General features: G+C 38.7%; 1 protein-coding gene across 3 annotated transcripts in view; it reads left to right on the top strand.

The window, feature by feature from the left end:
* LOC126298189 (zinc finger FYVE domain-containing protein 26) overlaps positions 1-12,907 on the top strand; it is a 381,844-nt gene extending 368,937 nt beyond the window's left edge. For all 3 annotated transcript variants that reach the window (XM_049989496.1, XM_049989498.1, XM_049989497.1), the window contains 2 exons: positions 379-622; positions 12,343-12,907. In XM_049989496.1, coding sequence (XP_049845453.1) covers positions 379-622; positions 12,343-12,528 — 430 coding nt within the window. In that variant the 3' untranslated portion in view covers positions 12,529-12,907. The remainder of the gene's footprint in view (positions 1-378; positions 623-12,342) is intronic.
* The last annotated feature ends 8,867 nt before the right edge of the window (positions 12,908-21,774 follow it).

The following is a 21,774-nucleotide window of genomic DNA, read 5'->3' as shown; positions in this document are numbered from 1 at the left end:
TAATCATTTCAACCATATTTGTCTTTGACTGTTTTAGCTAGGCTGCTAGTAGTCTTTACCACTAAGTGCTCTAAACACACATTTACATGCGCACTGCGCCCCCCTCCCCCTCACACACACACCGCCTATAAAGATTATGTCCAATTTTGTATGGGTAAAATATATTACTTGCATTTTTCAAAGTCATTATGCTTGCTATAGCATGTTTATTCCTTCTTTTTTTGTCAATAACATATAAATATTTTAGTATCATACCATGAAAATTTCTGGTTTATTTGTGGCTACTTAACTAAAGAAAAGTTGCTAACGGTTTGATGATATTTTCTTTAAATATATGTAAAAGTATCCATCTGATTACTGTTTTTCTTCTGATTGTAGGATTATTGATGAATATCATTTGAGACCACTCACTGTTTATAGAATTGTGTGCAGTAAATACGCAGGGGATTCATCTGTAAATCGCATTGAAAGACTTGTCAACTGTATTAAAAATACAGAAAATTCAGAGAGATTTGCAGTATGTGATGAAGTACTGGTGCTCTCAGTGAATAAATTAGTAGAAAAATCATCAGTTACAGAAGCTGAATCTCTCATAAAACTGATTACAGAACCTGAAAGTAAGGTACGTATATAAAGTAATATGCACTGGAATTGCAGCATCTGGATTGTTGCTACATTTAACATCTTTGCTTACTATGGAAAAATATGAAGATAAACAAAACCCTTAATTACTTTGAACTCAAGCACAAATAATCTGAACTTGCAGGATCAAACCTTCTATTCCCCACCGTCAGACTCCCTGCATCCCCCTGTCTGCCCCCAACCTCCATCTTCCCCATGTTCTTTTCCCTTACCTGCCTCATGTCTTTCATCTAGAACTGAAGACTCAGATATAGTGCTGTTCCTGCATATTCCATGTTTTAACTCTATTAGGTAATTCTTGTGTATGATCTCATCACCCCAATAATTTCTTGCTTTCGACAAATGTATAGATTACTGCAGCAGAAAAAAAAGCCTAAAGTGGGATTCAGACTAGATACTGTCATCATGTAGGAGCAGTCCAGCCTCTCATCTATCCCAAATCCCATTATGCAAGCCACTCTTAACATTCAGATGTATCTCACCTGCGTTTTGAACTTAACTCCACCTCTACATCTACACCAACACCTACATCCCTCAAGCCACCATACAGGACAAAGAGTACCTTGTGATACTGCTAGTCACTCCCTTTCCAGTTCCATTCTGAAATGGAATGAAGGGTAAGCAATTGTTTATGGGCTTCTGTATGAATCCTGATTTCTCTTATCCATCTGTGCAGTCCTTACACAAGATCTATGTCAGTTGCAGTAGTCTGTCATAAATGATGGACCTGTAAACTTTCTCAGTAGTATTTTGTGAAAATAACACCTTCTTCCTTCCAGGGATTTCCCTTTGAGTGACATTAACAAATGCAACACACCTCTGACCTGCTCTGTGTCCTCACAATATCAGTTTTCTTTTCGAAGTCTGTATTCCAAGGAATCAGTCTGGAAGAAGTGGAGAAAGTGAGTGAAGAACAGTTTGATTTCTTCAGTTTATTTAGTCGTTGCAGCATCACAGAGTTGCTCAACATTCTTCTCTGGGAGACTGCACAATTTTGTGCACCATTTAAGGATTTAAGTGTAAAAAGTCTGAGATTAAATGCTTTAGGGAGATCTCCTACAATAAGCAGCATGATGCAATTAGAAAAATTTGCAGGTACAAGGAGACTTACTGAGACACACATCTCTTGTGTGTCACATACTATTGGGACGTGGAGAGGGAAGTCATACTGGTCACTGAATACCTTCCACCAGACACAGTACTACAATGTGAAGAATCAGTTGTAAATGGACATATTTTCCATTGGTATATTATCATCCACACTTGCAACACAAAATCTTGACCGGAGCTGATATTGGAGCTATCTGCTATATTTCACCTTTATTCCTAAGAGTCGAACTGTGCAGCATGTTATTTAATAAACTCTGCATTTTGAAAAACAAAAACATTTTCTTTTGCAGAAAGCAGATTTTTTTGAAAACTGTGTTTAATGTGCAACCATGGAAAAAACGGCAACAGAAGATTCTGCACTTAGCAAAGTAATTAGGCATTACACATTTTTATTTTGCCTTTCTTTTTGTGGGAATGTCCTTCATGTTTGTTACACAGCTTACAGTGTTTTAAATGCAATGCAGTTTGCAGCACTTCAGCCAGGAAGTCTACTGTGTGAATCACCTAACCCGGGGCTCACTGAAACCTTATATAACTTATTGCACTTGTGATTGATTGACTGGAGGAAAAACACACACACACCCACACACAAATATACATTTTCTGTTAAATCCCTGAAAATACACACTCCAAAATGCAGAAGTTACAGTGTTGTAAGAATTTTAGCCTGCCTGCTGCCGCATGTGCTTTTTGTAAAAATGGTTGGATAACAAAGAGAATTACTACCCAGTATTCTTCAGCCTCTTTAAATAGCTGAAATGCCACGATGGCTGGCAGCACCTGTGACTATTGTGGTGTAGAGCTAGTGAAGGGCTTGAAAAATTCATGACAATGTTTTAGCTGTTGTAATCAAAGCTCAAAAAGTTTTGCATCCATGGTACTGCTTGGGAGACCACAAATGAGACCACCTTGCCATCAATGTTGTAAGCCTCACAAAGGGTATCCCAACATTTACTGACCACAAATAAATGTTCTGAAACAATAGATTAAGCTAAGTCTATTAGTCCATAAAACTAAATGATAATAAAACTTCCTGGCAGATTAAAACTGTGTGCCCGATCGAGACTCGAACTTGGGACCTTTGCCTTTCGCGGGCAGGTGCTCTACCAACTGAGCTACCGAAGCACGACTCACGTCCCTCACGAACCTTGCAGAACTAGCACTCCTGAAAGAAAGGATACTGCGGAGATATGGCTTAGCCACAGCCTGGAGGTTCGCAGAAGAGCTTCTGTAAAGTTTGGAAGGTAGGAGACGGATACTGGCAGAAGTAAAGCTGTGAGTACCGGACGTGAGTCGTGCTTCGGTAGCTCAGTTGGTAGAGCACCTGCCCGCGAAAGGCAAAGGTCCCGAGTTCGAGTCTCGATCGGGCACACAGTTTTAATCTGGCAGGAAGTTTCATATCAGCGCACACTCCGCTGCAGAGTGAAAATCTCATTCTGGTAAATGATAATAGTTCTGCAAGGTTCGCAGGAGAGCTTCTGTAAAGTTCGGAAGGTAGGAGATGAGGTATTGGCAGAAGTGAGGCTGTGAGGACATGGCGTGAGTCGTGCTTGGGTAGCTCAGATGGTAGAGCACTTGCCCACGAAAGGCAAAGGTCCCGAGTTCGAGTCTAGCTCTGGCACCCAGTTTTAATCTGCCAGGAAGTTTCATATCAGGGCACACTCCCCTGCAGAGTGGAAGTCTCATTCTGGAATAATAGTTCTTGTTGGAAATTAACACACATTCAACAAAAAAACCATGCAACACAAGCTTCATTCATTCCAGGTAAACATCAGTGACTTTTGTAGTTAATTTGTAGAGGCAAAGTCAGATAACAGCAATGTTATGAGTCCATCACCTGGTGGCCTTGTATTTGCCCTATACAGAAGTTCATGTGACCTCAACATTTGTCACTGGACATGTGTAATAACATATCTGTATTTTCTATTTGTTCATACAGCGGGGTTAGTGAAGCCACTATATATAATCACAAAATGTAATTCTGTGCATCTATCTTCTGACCATTCTTGAAAACTAGTTCCAGCTGTGCCCTTTTCCATTCACATCAGATGTTCCAGTAATGCAGAGGTCAATGATACAGCTAGAAGAGAGAATAGATTTTTGCATAAGATACATTGAACCTGACACCTAACTATCATAATTAGTGCCCGTAATTATATCAATCAAGTTAAGATACTTTCTCATTCACCAACAACTTGTCTCTGTATCTGATATTTTGTGCTCATGTGACTTATCACAAGGAGGAGCTATAATCTAGTTTTCGTCAACAAAACACTTCAGAAGGCAAATTGCAGAATTTATGATTCACTTTTTGACCTACAATTTTTGAACCATTACTGTGGAATGAACAAGTAAGTGGATGCATAATTTTAATTAATTGACCAACTTTATATAGAATTATAGTTTTAGTTTCTTTTAATAATTTGACACATAATATTTAGCTTTCTATGTCAAGGAATGCTCCTCACCCAGCTGCAATAAGTTTTTGCTCAAATTCAGTTTTCCTGGAGTGTTTCAGCTTCATTTGAAGGTCCAATAAAATTCTCTCCGCTTTTTCACTAACTTCCTATTACTGATTTCCCTTATGTTATTATGACCATCATTTCTTCCTATACGTCAGCATCAACAAAATATTTTTGTATTCAGAGAAGAAAGTTACTGGTTGAAATTCCATGAGAAGATCCCATCACAATTACAAATGCATTTGTTTTATGATGTCCACCCTAAATCTTGTCTTATGTCCATGACACTCTCCCCCTTATTTCTCAATAATACAAAATGTGCTGCCCTCCATTGAACTTTCTTGATGTACGCCATTAACCCGATCTGTTAAGGATCACACACTATGCAGCAGTACTCCAAAAGAGGTCAGACAAGCGTAGTGTAGGTAGTCTCTTCAGTAGATCTGTTGCATCTTCTAAGTGTTCTGCCAATAAAATACCATCTTTGGTTTGCCATCTCATCACATTTTCTGTGCGTTCTTTCCAATTTAAGTTGATTGTAATTGTAATTCCTAGGTATTCAGTTGAATTTATGGCCTTTACACTTGATGGATTTATTGTTTAACTGAAGTTTAATGGGCTCCTTTTAGCACTCATGCGGGTGAGCTCAAACTTTTAATTATTTAGGGTCAATTACTAATTTTTACCCCACGCAAATATCTTTTCTGAATCATTTTACAATTTGTTTTCATCTTCTAATGACCTAACTAGATGAAAAATTATAGCGTCATCTGCAAGTACCTAAGATGAATGCTCATATTGTCTCCTAAATTGTTTGTATAGATAAGGAACAGCAGAGGGCCTGTAACACTACCTTGAGGAATGCCAGAAACCAATTCAGTATTACTCAGTGACTTTTTGTCAGTTATTATGAACTGTGACCCCTCTGAAAGTGAGCTCCCTGCCGCCATTGGATAAGCAGCAACCAGCAGCAAGTCATACTCTTAGCTCACTTATTTCTGTTGCAGTTTAATTCTTAATTTCTCTGCATGTTATGGGTACTTGCATAGTTTAATTCACAAATTTCAGGCATGTTATAGTATTTGAGAGTTGTAGCATCGCATTTTAATACCCATATAGTGTAAATTCGCGTAGTCATCAGTCATCTGTTTGTTTTGAATGGCTTGTAAGATAAAAGAGAGGAAAAAATTTTTTAGGTATGGATAGGGACTGCGCCTGTTGTGTATGGATTCAGGGGGAATTGGCCACCGTCCGTAAACAGCTGGAAGCTGTGATGACCATGGTCGACAGACTCCAGGCTGTTGTCCTGGGCCGCGGCAACATTGGGACATCCAAGGCGAGCGCTTTGGTGCCTCTGGAACCCGTAGCATCACCTGGGATCTCTTATGCCACTGCACCCTCGGATTCGGACACTTGTCTGACGGTGTTTGGCAAATCGTGGCAGGGTTGCGAATCCCTGGGCAGAAGGCAAAAGTTGGTGCTGGCCGCAAGGCTGTACCCTTACACCTCCGTAACAGGTTTGAGGTGCTGCCCACTGCTGAAAGTACTTCTGAGCCAGCAAGGGCAGCCTCACCTGTTGCATCAGTGGCTGGTCTTCCTGAGAAGTCCAGACAAGCACAGAGGGTGGGATTGCTTGTCATTGGGAGCTCTAGTGTTAGGTGTGTGATGGAGCCCTTAGGAATATGGCATCAAAGGATGGGAAGCAAGCCAATGTGCACTCCGTGTGGGAGGGTCATCCAAGATGAGGAAAGGGTCCTTCCAGATGCCATGAAGGGTACAGTGTGCAGCCAACTGCAGGTGGTGGCACATGTCGGCACTAATGATGTGTGTCGCTATGGATCGGAAGAGATTCTCTCTGGTTTTCGGCGGCTGTCTGAGTTGGTGAAGACTGCCAGTCTTGCTAGCGAGATGAAGGCAGAGCTCACCATCTGCAGCATCGTCCACAGGACCAATTGCGGACCTTGGGTACAGAGCCAAGTGGAGGGTCTGAATCAGAGGCTCATACGGTTCTGTGACCGTTTAGGCTGCAGATTCCTTGACATGCACCATAGAGTAGTGCGGTTTTGGATTCTGCTAAATAAGTCCGGTTTCCACTACACGCAGGAGGTGTGGACTGGATGGTCTTTTAGGCTAGAAAGATCAAAAAGGGCTCCAGTCTCAAAGAGTGCAGGGCAAAGAAACGACGAGAATCGAGCAGGCAACAATCGGTATTGTAGTTCTAAATTGTCGTAGCTGTGTTGGAAAAGTACAAGAGCTTCAAGTGCTGATAGAAAGCAATGAAGCTGAAATCATTATAGGAATAGAAAGCTGGCTAGAGTCAGAGATAAATTCTGCCGAAATTTTTACAGAGGTGCAAACCGTGTTCAGAAAAGATAGATATTTAATCTATCCTTTTTTAACAATGTAGTGGTTTGTTTGTGTCTGTTGGTAGTAGTTTATCTTGTAGTGAAGTTGAAATAGATAATTCTTGCGAATTACTATGGGTAGAGGTTATACTCAACAGCCGGACCAAAATAATAATTGGCTCCTTCTACTGACCCCCCGACTCAGTTTTCCTTAATTCCTCCACAAAAGAAGACGAAGTAAATATTCCAGAATTCGAAACCAGAACAGCTGTTAGGATGAGTGACATAAAAGTAGATGTCTTAGGTGTTGCGAAACAACTCAAATCACTTAAGAAAGGTAAGTCTTCTGGTCCAGATGGTATACAAATCAGGTTCCTTTCAGAGTATGCAGACACAATAGCTTCTTTCTTAGCGATCATATACAACCACTCACTTGACAAAGGGCCTGTTCCTAAATATTGGAAAGTAGCACAGGTTGCACCAATATTCAAAAAAGTAAACAGGAGTAACCCATTGAATTACAGACCCATATCACTGACGTCAGTTTGCAGTAGGTTTTTGGAGCATATACTGTACTCGAACATTATAAATCACCTTGAATGAAATGACTTATTGATAGATAACCAACAGGGATCCAGAAAATATCATTCTTGTGCAACACAGCTAACTCTTTATTCCCATGAAGTAATGAGTGCTGTCAACAAGGGATCTCATTCGATTCCATATTCATAGATTTCGAGAAGGGTTTCGATACCGTTCCTCACAAGTGACTATTAATCAAATTGTGTGCATATGGAGTATCTTATCAGTTGTGTGACTGGATTTGTAATTTCCTCTCAGAGAGGTTACAGTTCGTAATGATAGACATTAAATCATCGAGTAGAACAGAGTGATATCTGGCATTCCGCAAAGTAGTGTCATAGGCCCTCTGCTGTTCCTGATTTGTATAAATGATCTAGGTGATAATCTGAGTAGCCCCTTTAGATTTTTTGCAGATGACGCTGTAATTTACCGTCCAGTAAAATCATAAGATGATCAATTCCGATTACGAAATGATATAGAGAGAATTTCTGTATTGTGTGAAAAGTGGCAATTAGCACTAAACAAAGAAAAGTGCAAGGTCATCCACATGGGTACTAAAAGAAATCTGATAAATTTTGGGTGTACGATAAATCTAAGGGCTGTCAATTTGACCAAATACCTAGAAATTAAAATTACATGCAACTTAAACTGGAAAGACTACATACATAATATTATGGAGAAGGCAGAAGAAAGACTGTTCTTTGTTGGCAGAACACTTAGATGTGACAAACCCCCTAAAGAGACAGCTTACATTACACTTATCCATCTTCTGGTGTACTATTGTTGCGTGGTATGGGATCCTTACCAGGTACGATTGATGGAGGACATTGAGAAAGTGCAAAGAAGGGCAACTTGTTTTGTGTTATCGTGCAATAGGGGTGAGAGTCTCACTGATATGATATGCAAGTTGGGGTGGCAGTCACTGAAACAAAGGTGGTTTTCTTTGAGGCAAGATATATTTACGAAATTTCAGTCATCAACTTTCTCTTCCAAATGCAAAAATATGTTGTTGACACCCACCTACATAGGAAGAAACGATCATCATAATAAAATAAGAGAAATCAGAGCTTGAACGGAAAGATTTACGTGTTCCTCTTTCCCACGCGCCGTTCGAGAGTGGAATGGTAGAGAAGTATGAAAATGGTTCAATGAACCAGGCACTGTAACCACTTCTGTCATCACATCTTAGATGTGCTGTACAGTTGGTGCAGTGGATAGAATCATCAGCTGGCATGCAGGAGGTCAAGAGTTAGATCCCGGGTTCGGGCACAATTTTTTTTTTTTTTAATTGCTAATTTCATTCTGTCATTTCACATTGTAATATACACTGTTTCTTAGGTCCCATGTATCCTAAATTTACAACATTTTGTAATACTGAGTATAACAAATACATGGTTAGACAAATAAGAAATAGACAGTTGAAACAAGTGATCTGTCATAGGACAGAATAACTACAAAAACAGTATCAATTTCGAGATGCTAAGGATGATAGCAAAGTTCAGTAACACAACATCTACTTATCATTTATATTACATGTAATGTGGGCAATCAGATGTTGCACATTAGCAACCAGTGACAATAATAATGTCCATATTAATGACTGAATGACCTTCACAACAGAAAACGTTGTCCTCAGGGCAACCTCCCTACATGTCCAAACATTGCACAACTTGTTGGATCATACTGCTCTGGACCCTTTGCAGCAAAGTGGTATCCACAGTAACAAGAACATCATGAACGCGCACTACCAGTTCTTCCACATTCATCGGCAGAAAACAGTACACGTGCTTCTTCAGGTGTCCCCACAGGAAGAAACCCAGGGGATTTAGGTCAGGTGAATGCAGTGGCCATACATCTGGACCTCCATGTCCGAGCCATTTCCCTGGAAATGTTCTGTCCAAATATTGTCGCACATTAAATCCAGAGTGTGGAAGTGCACCATCATGTTTCCTCTACCGAACATGTAGTGGAACATCTTGCAGTGCATAAGGCAGATAGTTTGAGAGGAATTCATGATGCCTTTGTGCACTCAACCAGTCAGGCAACATGTAGGGGCCCCAACACCCAATATTCTGGCCCAGACATTGATACCAAAGTGAATTTGATATCCACAGTCATGAGTGATGTGTGGGTTAACCTCTCACCAGTGGTGGGCATGGTGCATATTGAAGACACACTCATGAGTGAATGCTGCTTCATCCAGCCATATTACAGTGTTCACGAAGTCATCGTTGGCTTCCTGCTGTTGTTGAAACCATTCACAGAATTGCATCTGCTGATGGCGACCTGCGGGATGCATGAAAGCATAATGCTAGGGGTGGTGAAAGCATAATGACAGGGGTGCAGCCCATGCTCGTGCAGCAAGTTAACGACTGTGCATTGCAAGACACTCAGCTGCCTTGCTATGCTACATGTACTTCGCTGAGGCTCGTGGTGTATGACCTCCAGATTAGCTTCCTCAGTAGCTGGAGTACACTGAGTCCATGGATGACCTCTGTCATACAATGGTGGAAGGAGAGAACCTGACTCCCTAAGGTGCAGCTCCAGATGACAAAACAGATTTTTATCTGGATGGCATCAACGAGGATATCTAGTAGTATATTCATGAGTAGCAACATCAGACTGGTTAGCAGATGCACCAAGGACCAGAAGCATATCTACATATTCATCGTTTGTGTATGCCATACATCTGCCACACTGGTTTAGAGGTTTACAGTGAGAAAATTCAATATGTGTACGCATGTACATTGGAGTCTGTCATGGCACATTACTCTGCTTGCAACTAGTCCTTGTCTGGTGGACAGCGCATACAGTATAAACACTGTTCCACCTAACATCCATTATCCCTCTGAAAGACATTGTTCTGGATGATTCATACTGACACTGCTAATTTTGAAATGTTTGGTTTCGAATTACATTGTTTCCCTAATGGTAGTAAATGTGATGTTTCCACAATCCCATCGATAGAATAACAACAACAACAGCAACAACAATAATAATGCATTGAGATATGTACTAAACATCATGCGGTCACCAGATTCAGTGGTGAAAGGCATAATTAGTGGGGCCATGGTGATAACACACAGAGGTAATAACCGAGATTGGACATTACTTGCAAAGCATGTTGCTAGTCCTAGTGATAATGTAAGGCCCTAACGAAATGTAATGGACCTGAATGAGGCAAGAATAATAGTTAATACTAATCTATGGGACCATTGAAGGATAGTACAAAGAAAATAGGTTTCGCATCTGGTAGATGCAGTGGTGCGAATAAATTCATGCCCACGACATGGAAAGGGCTTCTTTCAAAGCTGACCAATCTTCCTTTTCTACGATTGTTGTATGTAAGTGCAAATGTTTGCTAGAGGACCCGGTGCAATTGCTGTTGACGATTAAGATGCCAGATACCGTACCACCCGGACTACATTTACCAAATAAAAAACGTATGCCCCAACTCAGGATTGAATCATCAACCTTCTGCATGATAACCGAAAACTCTATCCACTGCACCAACTGTACAGCACATGTAATATTTGCTGACAGAGGTAGTTACCATACATGTGGTTACAGTGTTGCCAGATCGCCACTCTTTAATGTCCTTTTTCTGCTGGATGTACTCATCAGGCGAAATTTTGTGAAAGGCGATTTTTTATTTTATTTCTGGCATGTGAGAGTCATGCTGTGAAGCCTGAGAGCGCGAATTTCACTTCACCCTGTATACATTACCAGGCCTGGCATCAACACTCAACATGAACATCACTAATTCACTCTCGTGGCCATTCTATGTGTCACAGAGAATTGCAACTCTAATCATTTACTAGCCCATTGATGGTGTGTAGATGTACACAGTTAAATTGACATACGACTGTGTCTTCTGAGTGTTTCACTTTTTTGTGAGGCAGTGTTTTATTATTAAACCTAGAGAGTCTTTCTGATGTCTATTTATCTTGCATGCAGTATAACTGCGTAATGTGTATTTTGCATTACTCTTCAATTTGTACTGTAACTGTATATCGGAATTTGGAGCATTAACGCATTAGATGCAGCAACCAAGGAGGCATTTTCTTACCTAAAGTGACATGATTTAAAGTCCTTCTTCATGAATTGACATTGCTGTTGCGGCCCTGAGCCATGTGTTGATTGGAGAAAGTGTGGCTAGGAGTGAAGAAGAAGAAGCTGAGATCAGTTATGCCAACCATCTGCATATGCGCTAGCTCCTTCCAGCCACAGAAACAAATTAAGTCCTTTTAACTGACCTTAGTATTGGACACTGTCCTGTGATGCATGGATTCCATCTTCGGTGAGATGATCCACTAATACATAGCTGTTGTGATGTACCAAGTGCCATACACTACATTTTAACAGAATGTGTTTTATTTGAGAGACGAGTGCAGCAAGTGGTACATCGGATAATGTGCTCTGTGTTCTATCAGACTAGCATTGTATGATTTAAGTTTTTATTAAATGTCTAATCTTGTTCCAGTGGTCATCCATCCCTACTTTCCTGAGCTACTTCTTCTGCCTTCTGTTTCTTAACCTATATGTTTTAAGTGTGTTTTATTTTGTACACTTTTTAAGTTCTAAGCCTTCTAACTATGGCTGTCTATTATACTTTTAGCAAGGGTGCTGGTAACTACACTACTGAATGCTTCAAAGCAACATTATCAACAACAGTGTCAGCAGCACCATGTGCCATAAAGCCACTACATTGTCATTGTCAGTGCTAAAAGTTTTCTGTGTGCTTGTAAGTTAATTAGATATCAGTTTATTGTCACACTTGCTAAGGAGAAAGACTTTCTTATCATTACAAATATTTATTGTAATTTCAGTAATCATTGATATTATAATATTTTTGTGATCACGATTCCTTTACTTACCTTCAGTGAATTGAAAATGTTAGGTCTAACATTCTCAGGAGATTTAATGTATTACATCATGAAAGGGTTGTGTAACCAACTGCTCAAGATAAAACCTGGCATATGTTTTATTTGTTTTAATAGATTTGAAATTTTTCGAAATCTGAACTAAACAGACAGACAAATGTGACAATAGACTCAAATTAAAACTATTAGGGTAATAAAGAAAAGTGTTACAACCATCCTCTTCATGCCATTTCTTATTGCAGTCATCAGTCTCATTATCTTAAATGAGAATGCTAGTAACTCTAAGAAGCTGACACTTTCTCATCTAAGTTTCTTTAGGTTTCAGGATACATACTTTGTCACCAGCTGAAGTCAGCTTACCTGGTAGCAGTCAAATACAACCGAGTAGATGACGTACTACGAATAATGCAAGAAGCACAGAAGCTGGAAAATACTGCAGTGCACAAAATCTGTTTGAAGTGGCTTAATCAGCATGGGATATTCCCATCTGTAGGTCCAGTATAATACGTTTTTCGGAATATGAGTACTGGATCCAGAAGATGGAAAAGATTGTAGAGTGACATTTCTCTTATCATCAATATAGTGTTTCATGCTTTATATTAAACCTGTGCTCTTTGTATTTGGCACAAACTATGTGAGATTTCTTAATTTTATATGCTATGAAGAATCTTCTTTTTGAGATTTTGGAAGAGTGAGTGTGAACATGATAAGGCTAGTGAATATTATTAACTCATGTTATAACATGTAAGAAGTACTTAGAGCAATTATGTTTGTAATGAAATGTATTTTGTTATCCATATCTTTTGCTTACAGTTTAAAATATTTTTATATTCATTGCAATCAAATAAGACTGCATGATTCCAATAAATTGAAGTTTTTGTCACATCTTATACATTATGAAAAGTGTGTCAGGAGAGTAAAACTTATTTAATTCTGACAATGATTAAGCTTTCACGTGAACAGGTAAGTAACTAAACTGTTTTTAGCTACTGTTAACCTGGATAGAGTTGGCAAAGACAGTTGAAACCCAAAGTTTCTGATGGGAGCGAAAAGACCATAACACACTGTCTCTGACTCTTCATGCTGTCCCACTTGCATTAGGATTCTAACAGAATGTTCTTTTATAGGCCATCTGAAAGTCATAAAATTTATGATAATGATTATAGCTGCAGAACTGAAGGGCACACAGCATTAAAGTCACTTACTATTTGATTTGTGCATTATGAAATCTGGAATCCAGGCACTTTACAGAAGATCTGATAACTATTCAGAACCTGTGGCATTCAGGCATACTTGGTTCAAAACATTTTCGCTGTAGTAAGTAGCTGTGTACCCTCTAAACACTATTAATGCTCACCTAAAACACCAAATTATAGCCATTCAAGTAGTCCCCCTGCCATGCAGTAGTTTCATTTAATGGCAGTAGCAGTGGTTTTAGCAATGAATGACAAAAAAACAAAACACCAATCTGCCCCTAAAATGCACTGTCACCTAAGTTGCATTAGGACTCTTTGGAGCCCATCAATGCACTCTTTTGACAAGCTGATCACAAGCCCTTTATAGTTAAATTAAATCAGAATGCTTCCTGGGATTACAGTGTATATCAGAAATTCATAATCAATTCGGCAAATTGCCAGTCAGCACTTTAATAATGAAAGGCTGAGACTTGTTCCACTGACTATAACAGAGCCTGTAAACAACAGTTTTGTCTGTTTAGTTGTACATCTCTGTCATTTCCATACATGAGACAATTTTCCCAAAGTAGGAGATCAGTCACGGTATTGGCTGTGTGTCTTCCTCCCATAGAAAGTATAATTGTACGATGTACGTAGCAAAGCAAACTAAATATTGCTGCTACCTTTTACAAAATTTCTAGCTTTTCTATTTTTTCAAGCAAAGTCATGCAAGCAGATACATCAGTGATTGATGATGAAGTCAATCTTCTGAGGTTTAGTTTGTTCAGAATTGCACAGTATTGTGCATATTGCGCTTGACCTACTCGCTTTCCACTTTGGGGCAGAGGGAGGGCAAACATTGGGCAAAAGAAAACAGGTCATGTGCCCCATGCTTTCCCTTAAGCTGTTCATTTGGAAATTATTAGAGTTCGAATATCTTACTAGTAATTACAATGAAGAACACACAAAGTAAATTATACATTAGTAGATATGAAGTGGAAAACAAATTTTTAATAATAAACATAATGAACAGAAATTTCACCAAAAGAGTTTTATATTTGATAATGGCAACATAAATCTTGCATTCCTGAAGACAAATAAGTCTGTTCTCACAGTTTTCTTATTTTTATGTTAATCTCAGCCATTCTGTGGTAGTGAATGGCAAGTATGTGTTATTCATTGGTTGTTGTATAGTTGTGGTTTAATGTAGGGTTTTCATGTTTTCTATGTCAGATGAAAAAAAGACTATTTTAACTTACCTTAGTAAAGAAGTTGTTTAAGATGACCACAGTGCAAAAATTGGTGCTCATTTGTTTTCATAGCTAAAAATTACTTCTGAAAATTCACACAACTTGACAGACATCTGGTTTAATCTGAGGACAAAGTATCAACATGCTCAAGAGGTAATCTCCAACTCATGTTTCCACTACAACAAAATTAATGCAAGTGTTTTCTTGTCTCTAAATGACACAACTCCACTTTATCTATCTATGAAAGAAATTATAAAGGGATGAAAAGAAAATGTAATTTCATATAGAAGTGGTCATAAATTTGAATGTAAATTTGAATTTCCCTTGGAATATGTGTTTTCTGGAAACAAAGTATTCAGTAAATAGAGACAAGAGGGCAGTTTGCATAGTAATATAGCAGAAGTGGAAAATCAGTTGCATTTTAATGTTATAACATGCCCTACAGATAAGGAAACAATGCCGTAAAGATGCTTTGTAAATGAAGCGAATTAACTGAATAATTGTGCAAAATATTTATGGAAATGAAAATAAAATATGAGTTGCCAAGTACCTTTAAACATCGTAGAAACTTTTATTTAACACTGTAGCTTATGAATTATTGGAAATTTGTTATAGTTTCAGTTGTGATTTTCATATTCACATCCTAGGATGCTGTACACTCATCTAAAGAGAAGATAGTGCAGTCAACAAGATTTTCACTTCACAAAAAATTGATCAAAAGCTGGTGACACTCGACTGTAAAGCATCGCATTTTCAAACTTAATTCACATAATAATATTTATGACCTGGTTCATGTGTACTTACTTCTGATGGCGAGATCGGGAAGAATGTAAAGCTCATTATTTTCCCTTTTGTTACTCCAAAGCGTTTCTAATGGGAATGGTGTTGTGTTGTCTTTCTGTTCAAGACTCACTCATGAATTTTACTGGGCGGTTATAAAGTTTTAATCATCTCCTTTATCTCCTTTTTTTTCCATTGTCTGCAAGTACAGGTGTGCGGTGCTGATACACATTCAAATCCCCCTAACACAGTACTGTAGCATGCTGCTAGCAGAGCCAAAACAAAATATTACAGCCCATTGATAAAGTGGATATAGGCTGCACCATTTTGTACCTGCTGGTACTGTGGCACAGGAATTTCAGTGTGTATATGGACTGCAGACACATACCTGCAGTACAAGAAATAGAGCAACCTTTTTTTTAAAGTTGATAATTAAAACGGATACTAATGCACTCCTGTCTGCAAGTGATAAAATTATCTTTCATGTGGGATTCAATCAAGGCAATATAGGGGACTTGTTGCCTCAAAGTTGCATGGTAGGTGCCACCTTGTGTTGCAAACTTTTTGTGTGCTACATGAAGCTGTGCTAAAAAGTTGCTGTTGCCGAGAAAAAGTGTTGCCTGTGTTGCATTTTGTAAGTTGCATATGCTTGTGACATGTGCCACAGTCATTCCACTAAAGCAACGTCAGAACAGTCTTTGCGAATGATAGTAACAACTGCATTCTTGATCATAACCTTGAGTAACAGAAAAGAAGAAAGACATGTCAAGTATTTAACTTGTTATTAAATCTACAAGCACAGGGATAGCTACAAACACACCCAATATGATTGAATCATCACTTGGTTCACTAATATGAACTTCCCTCAGAATCCTCCCGTTCGCTCATGATAGATATGTTTTACCTTGGTTCATGAACATCTTGTAAAACCTTGTAGATCATAATGCAAACAATTTTCCTCCTCATTAAGGTGATGTGCCACTTTTCTTTTAATGCTCCAGGTTTTTACATTCACAATAGAATGCTGTCTGTAAATTCTCAATTTTTGTGTTTGTTTCCAAAACACTACAGCCATATTTTTTGTCGAGCTGCTCCATGTCATCATTTTTTAATCTAGTTTGCAGTCACAAATGTTGCTGATGTTCAGGGTTCTGTATCTCAGTCAGTAAAAACGGAGCCCTTATAGGATCACTTTGTTATCTGTTTGTGCATCTGCCCAACAGTTAAGACCCCGTTTTCTCTGGAACAGGTAGAGGTAACAAGTTGAAATTTATGTCGTGTATTAAAGTCTGTGATCCATTGCCAGCGTGCAAATTTAAGCTTCTAAAGAAATGCAGTCAAAAGTTGTGGCCATTTGTCACATATTTTGAAACTTGCAAACTCACTCATCAAGACATGTAGGGGTACTTCCTATGCAGAGTTCATGAAATTTGACAGGAAGTAAGGTTTAATAGTACAAGTAGAGGAAAAAATCTGAATATGGTTAATTTGTCACTACATCACTTAAAAACATATTTGTTGGCAATTTGTTGTCTGTCTGGCTATGTGTCTGTTTGTTTGTTAAGACTGCTTTTACTCAGGAATGGGTAGAGGTATCGAGCCGGTTTTATGTCAGGTAATAAGATCTATGGTCCCTTGGTGGTGTAAAAAATTTAAGCTTCTAATTCAATGCAATTGAAAGATATGATCATATATTCGCATATTTTGATATTCCCTTATAAAAACGTACAGATGAACTGTCTGTATAAATGTCAGGCCTGATGGTTTAGTGGTGTAATGTGTAATTGGAAAGCAAGAAGTCATGAGATTGAATCTCTGTTGGACCATGGAGTTTGCAGTTTTTGTTTTAAGTTGACCCTCATCTCTATAATGTGATGAGTTACCAGAAACAACACATGGTGCTTCACCACTTTTTTTTTTAACCAATACATGGTGCAGATTCCATGTTAAGTTGTAGGTCCTCTTTTCTGGTTGGATAACTGGGGTAAGTTAGGGACATACAAATCTCTGAAGTCGTATCCAGTAGAAAGATGTGCACAAGGCTACTGGGCAATGCAAAATTGTTATTATTATCAATATACATAATTAAGTTTGTACAGATGCTGTAGGCTGAAATACAATGGACAGTATTGTGATAAACCACAGTAGATTATAAAACATAGCCATAGAAAAAAGAAACTCAGTGATGATAGTGCAGGGGTACTGAAGCATATTTTATCAGTGATAATGTGTCACCATATGTGTAAGTGGCTAATGATGCAGTTCAACTACAGCAACACACTATGGAACCATTTTCAGGCCACCATGAAAGCCATTTTTGTGGAAGACAGTATGACTTCAGGCACTCACATGCTGAAAGAGAAGTGGTGAGAAGTTTTGGGTTGTTGGCATCAGTGTTTTGTGTATTTAGAAAATCACTGTTGCTATCTGTGGAAAATTTAGAAATTATATTACTACAACATGTGTTTCACTTCCGAATTTATTGAGAAAAAGCTTCATTTCAGAACCACTGTAACTTCCTCGTGGGACATTTGACATGACAAAACCGATGGAAATCTTGTTTGTGGATCATGAATATCCATAATCCAGATTATTGGCATGGATAATTTGCAATGCAGACTATGGATGTCAGTTTTACAAGCAAAAGAAGTTCAGGGTGAGTTTGTGTGGTACAGGAAGGATTTGTACCTTTCCAAGATCACTACTGATGTGTGTACAGAAAGACAGAATACGAATTTGAAATAAAGCAAGGGAATGGAAATTTTAAACTGAATTGTAAACACTTTTATGTATATAATCTATTAATATAAAACAGCCTGTTTTGTGGATCACTGAAATTGACAAAAGCAGGCTATTACAAGAAGCGTATGAAACTTGGTGATTAACTTCTAATGTTCCACAACTCACATGAATTATGATAATCTGCAATAAAAGAAGTTGTTCTGTCAATTGTTCACTCCATGTCACATGCAATAAGTTGCCTGGATCCACTGAGTGTTGGATATCTGGTGACAAGCAGCAACATGTCATTTCTTGTCAACAGGCAGCACATGAAAATATGAACAATTTGCCTAGTGCAGTGTGCTACAAGGCCACATGCAGAGTATTGCCATGTGTTGCCCTGACTGAATTGCTCCTTGTAGTGTGTGTCATAGCCACATGCCACATGCTGCCCATGTGTTGCCTCAGTGGAACTGCACCTTTAGTAGACCCAAAAGATATTTTACAGAGAGCAAACTGGTCCTTGGAAACGATAGAAAAGGGTTATAATATTATGATATTTAAAGCTAATACTAAGATAATGGCATTCCATGGTAAAAATCTCTAAGAGAAAAAAGTTTATGATAAACTGCTAGAATAAATAAGTACTTTTAAATATGTTGAATGTGAGATCTCATGTATTAAAACAAATGATCAAGAATACAAACGGTAAAAATTTCAACAGTTGGTCAGTACTGTAAATCACACTTTCTGCCAAAAAAAATTGAGAGAGAGCATGTACTAAAAGTTTACAGTGTGGTGATGTTACCAGTTCTAATGTACGGGTCAGAGATTAGACTCTGACTCCAGTTGATGGAGCAGGATTGAAGCAGCATAGCTGAGACTCTTAAGACAATTATCTGGTCACAGATTCCTAGATTGGATAAAGAATAGTGAAATCAGAAGAGAACTGGCAATCAGAAGCATACTTCAGAAAATAGAGGAGTACAGGAAGAAATGACATTCAAGTGCTGTCAGATGAATGAATAGCTAAATGAATACACAAATATAAGCTGCAAGGGAAAATAAATGTTGGGCATCCTAAGAAGAGATGGGAAAATCACCTGTAGCCTACTTGGAATTGGAATAAACAAGGGTGTCTAAATCAAAGCTGGATATGATGACAATGATTGTTAAAGGCTTTAATATTATTGAACATCACTGGCGCTTAAAGCTGTCATTGACTATAGATGTAGTCTGCAAATACATGGGACAACCAGTGACTTAGATCTTACACTTCTCTGTCTCTCCCTCACCCCCGTTCCCCCTCTCCCCCTGCCACCCTTTTAGTCCATGTCCAAGAATTCTTTCGTGACAGAATTAACTATGTATAGCACATGGAAAACAATTTGATATTTCAGTAAATTCATAGGAGCAAAAGTGATCATATCTAAACAGAGGACTTATTCTGCGTGCCAAGACTCTACATACACATTAAATAAATACTAGCACAGTATTCTAGAAGATGAGGTCTTTATAACAAAAACACATGAAGGATCTGACAATTACATAGTTGTAACTTTTCATCCATCTCACTTGTTTTCAAGAGAAGAATATTTATAGTTACTTTTGTGGATTGATGATGCAGTCCAGATTTAATTGTCTGTGTTGATTTTTTTTAAACGTGTTAGTTATGCTAAAGCCCATTCACTACTGGGTATACCCAGCACTGGGATATGTAAAGTACTTCTTGCAACTGCAGCCATGCCTCATAGATCATTTCCATGTCTGCTTCACCACTTTTGATATCATCTCCAGGTTGCACTAAAATACATAGATCTACTTCATATGCGGTGGAGGATCTGTTACTCTTCCTGTAACTGAAACAATCTCTCCTTCTGCATACTGCACTTGAAAGATCTATGTTAATGAAAACGGAAAGAGATGTAATACAAAACTGATGTGGAAACTCTGAGTACTTACCTGCAGGAATAATTTTTTTTTTTTTTTAATGAAATAAAAGGGAATGTCAACAGGTAAATTACACATTATCATGGCAGACCAAGTAACTTTTATTGAATGCTCTACAGCAGTTCATAATGACACAGATAAATGATGCTATTTTTCAACAGTCTCTAAGTCTTGGTGAACAATAGTCTGAACATTCTACCAGTCATTCAGTCCCTCTATAATCGAACAGACATTTGCTCCTCGGTTATGGAGTTGTTCTTTCAGCTTGCTCAAAAGATGGAAAATGTATGGCACAGGATATGGACTGTATGGTGGATCAATGTCACCCATATCTGTGCACCCTTGGTCAAATTTCTGGCACGATTTCACTGCAGCTAAACATGAAATTCCATTTGGTCCATATACCAACAGAATTTTGCAGGGAACTCAAGTGAAAATTGATGTTTTGCCCACAAGAATCATACTGTCCTGAGTACTTCAACTCTGAAATACATTTCCAGTTTTCCCACCATTACACTAATGCATTGTGTCTACCTGTTATCTGTGCTGCAGCACAACTGTATGTGCAGGACACCCAGATCATGAACTCTCTTATCTGGTGTGACACTCAGGTCACTTAGTGCTTCTTCAAACTATCAGTAAATGAAATAAATATATCATTGACTTCTTGGACTAGAGAGAGACAGCATTGTCATAATATAACACAGCTGGCAGTTGTGTTATAATGTAAAACATAACCTCATGCCACCAGATGGCATTAACTGATTCATACAGAAACTTTAAAGCAGACAGACCATAGTGTGAATAATTACAAAAAAAGCAAATTAGCAAGTATGTCCCTGCAATGCTGGCACGAGCGTCATCTGAACTCCACTACACACCTCGCACTGCCCCAACTGCCACGCGAAGCACTCATGGCAGGCAACAAAAATCACTATTGTTGAAAGCATTGTTAACCAGCAGTGATTACACTTGGATGCTCGAATCAGCTAAATCAGAGATAGTTCTACAGGGTTGGCAAATAAAAGTGGCCCGGATGATTGGATATGACTGGATGTGCATGTATGCATATAACCACACCCCATGATGTGCACACCAAATGTAAGCTCCTCACATGATCCACACCAGCTGAGCATAGTGCGGGGTATATCAGTGTGAATCAAGCAGTACAAAGGGGACAATCGTAGTCACAGTGGAGCAGTGAGTGTTCGTTGTGGAAAGTTAAGTAACAACAAAGTCGTGGAAACAGTGTGGTCAGTTGTTTGCTGAGAAGTTTAGTGGTATCAATATTACAACTAAGAGTGCTATGTCTTAGTCTAAAAATTGTGTCAGACAGCATCTGCTTCGAACAAGTCAAAAAATATTCCGAAACCTACCCACACACCAGAAAATGTGGCTGTAGGTCACCACAAACAGCTTCAGAGTCCTACCAAATCTACACTAAGCCTGTCACAAGAGACTGGTATGTCACATTGATCATGCAGACAAATACTCCACCTGGAACTGCTCATGCATCCCTAACAAGTGTCTGTTGTTCATACATTAATACCAGCAAATGCTCCTTCGTGCCTCCAGTTTTTCGAGTGCCGTTCACTGCGAAAACAATGAATGCTTCGACTGATGAAGCCTTGTTTCACCTGAGTGGTTATGTCAGCTCACAGGTTCGTATCTGTGTAATTTCCATGAAACACCACTGCATGATCAGAAGGTTGGGGTTTGGTGTGCAGTGCATGTATGCTGCATGTTTGGTCCCATCTTCTTTCATCAGATGCTGACTTTGGTGTGTTACATTGCCAACATTTTGAAACCATTTGTGGCAGCAATAATGATGGAGGAAAAGACCTAGTTTCCTCCAGCAGGATGGAGCAACTACT

Source organism: Schistocerca gregaria, chromosome X (assembly GCF_023897955.1).
Source record: "Schistocerca gregaria isolate iqSchGreg1 chromosome X, iqSchGreg1.2, whole genome shotgun sequence".
Lineage (NCBI taxonomy): Eukaryota > Metazoa > Arthropoda > Insecta > Orthoptera > Acrididae > Schistocerca > Schistocerca gregaria.
This window is presented reverse-complemented; position numbering and strand designations above follow the sequence as displayed.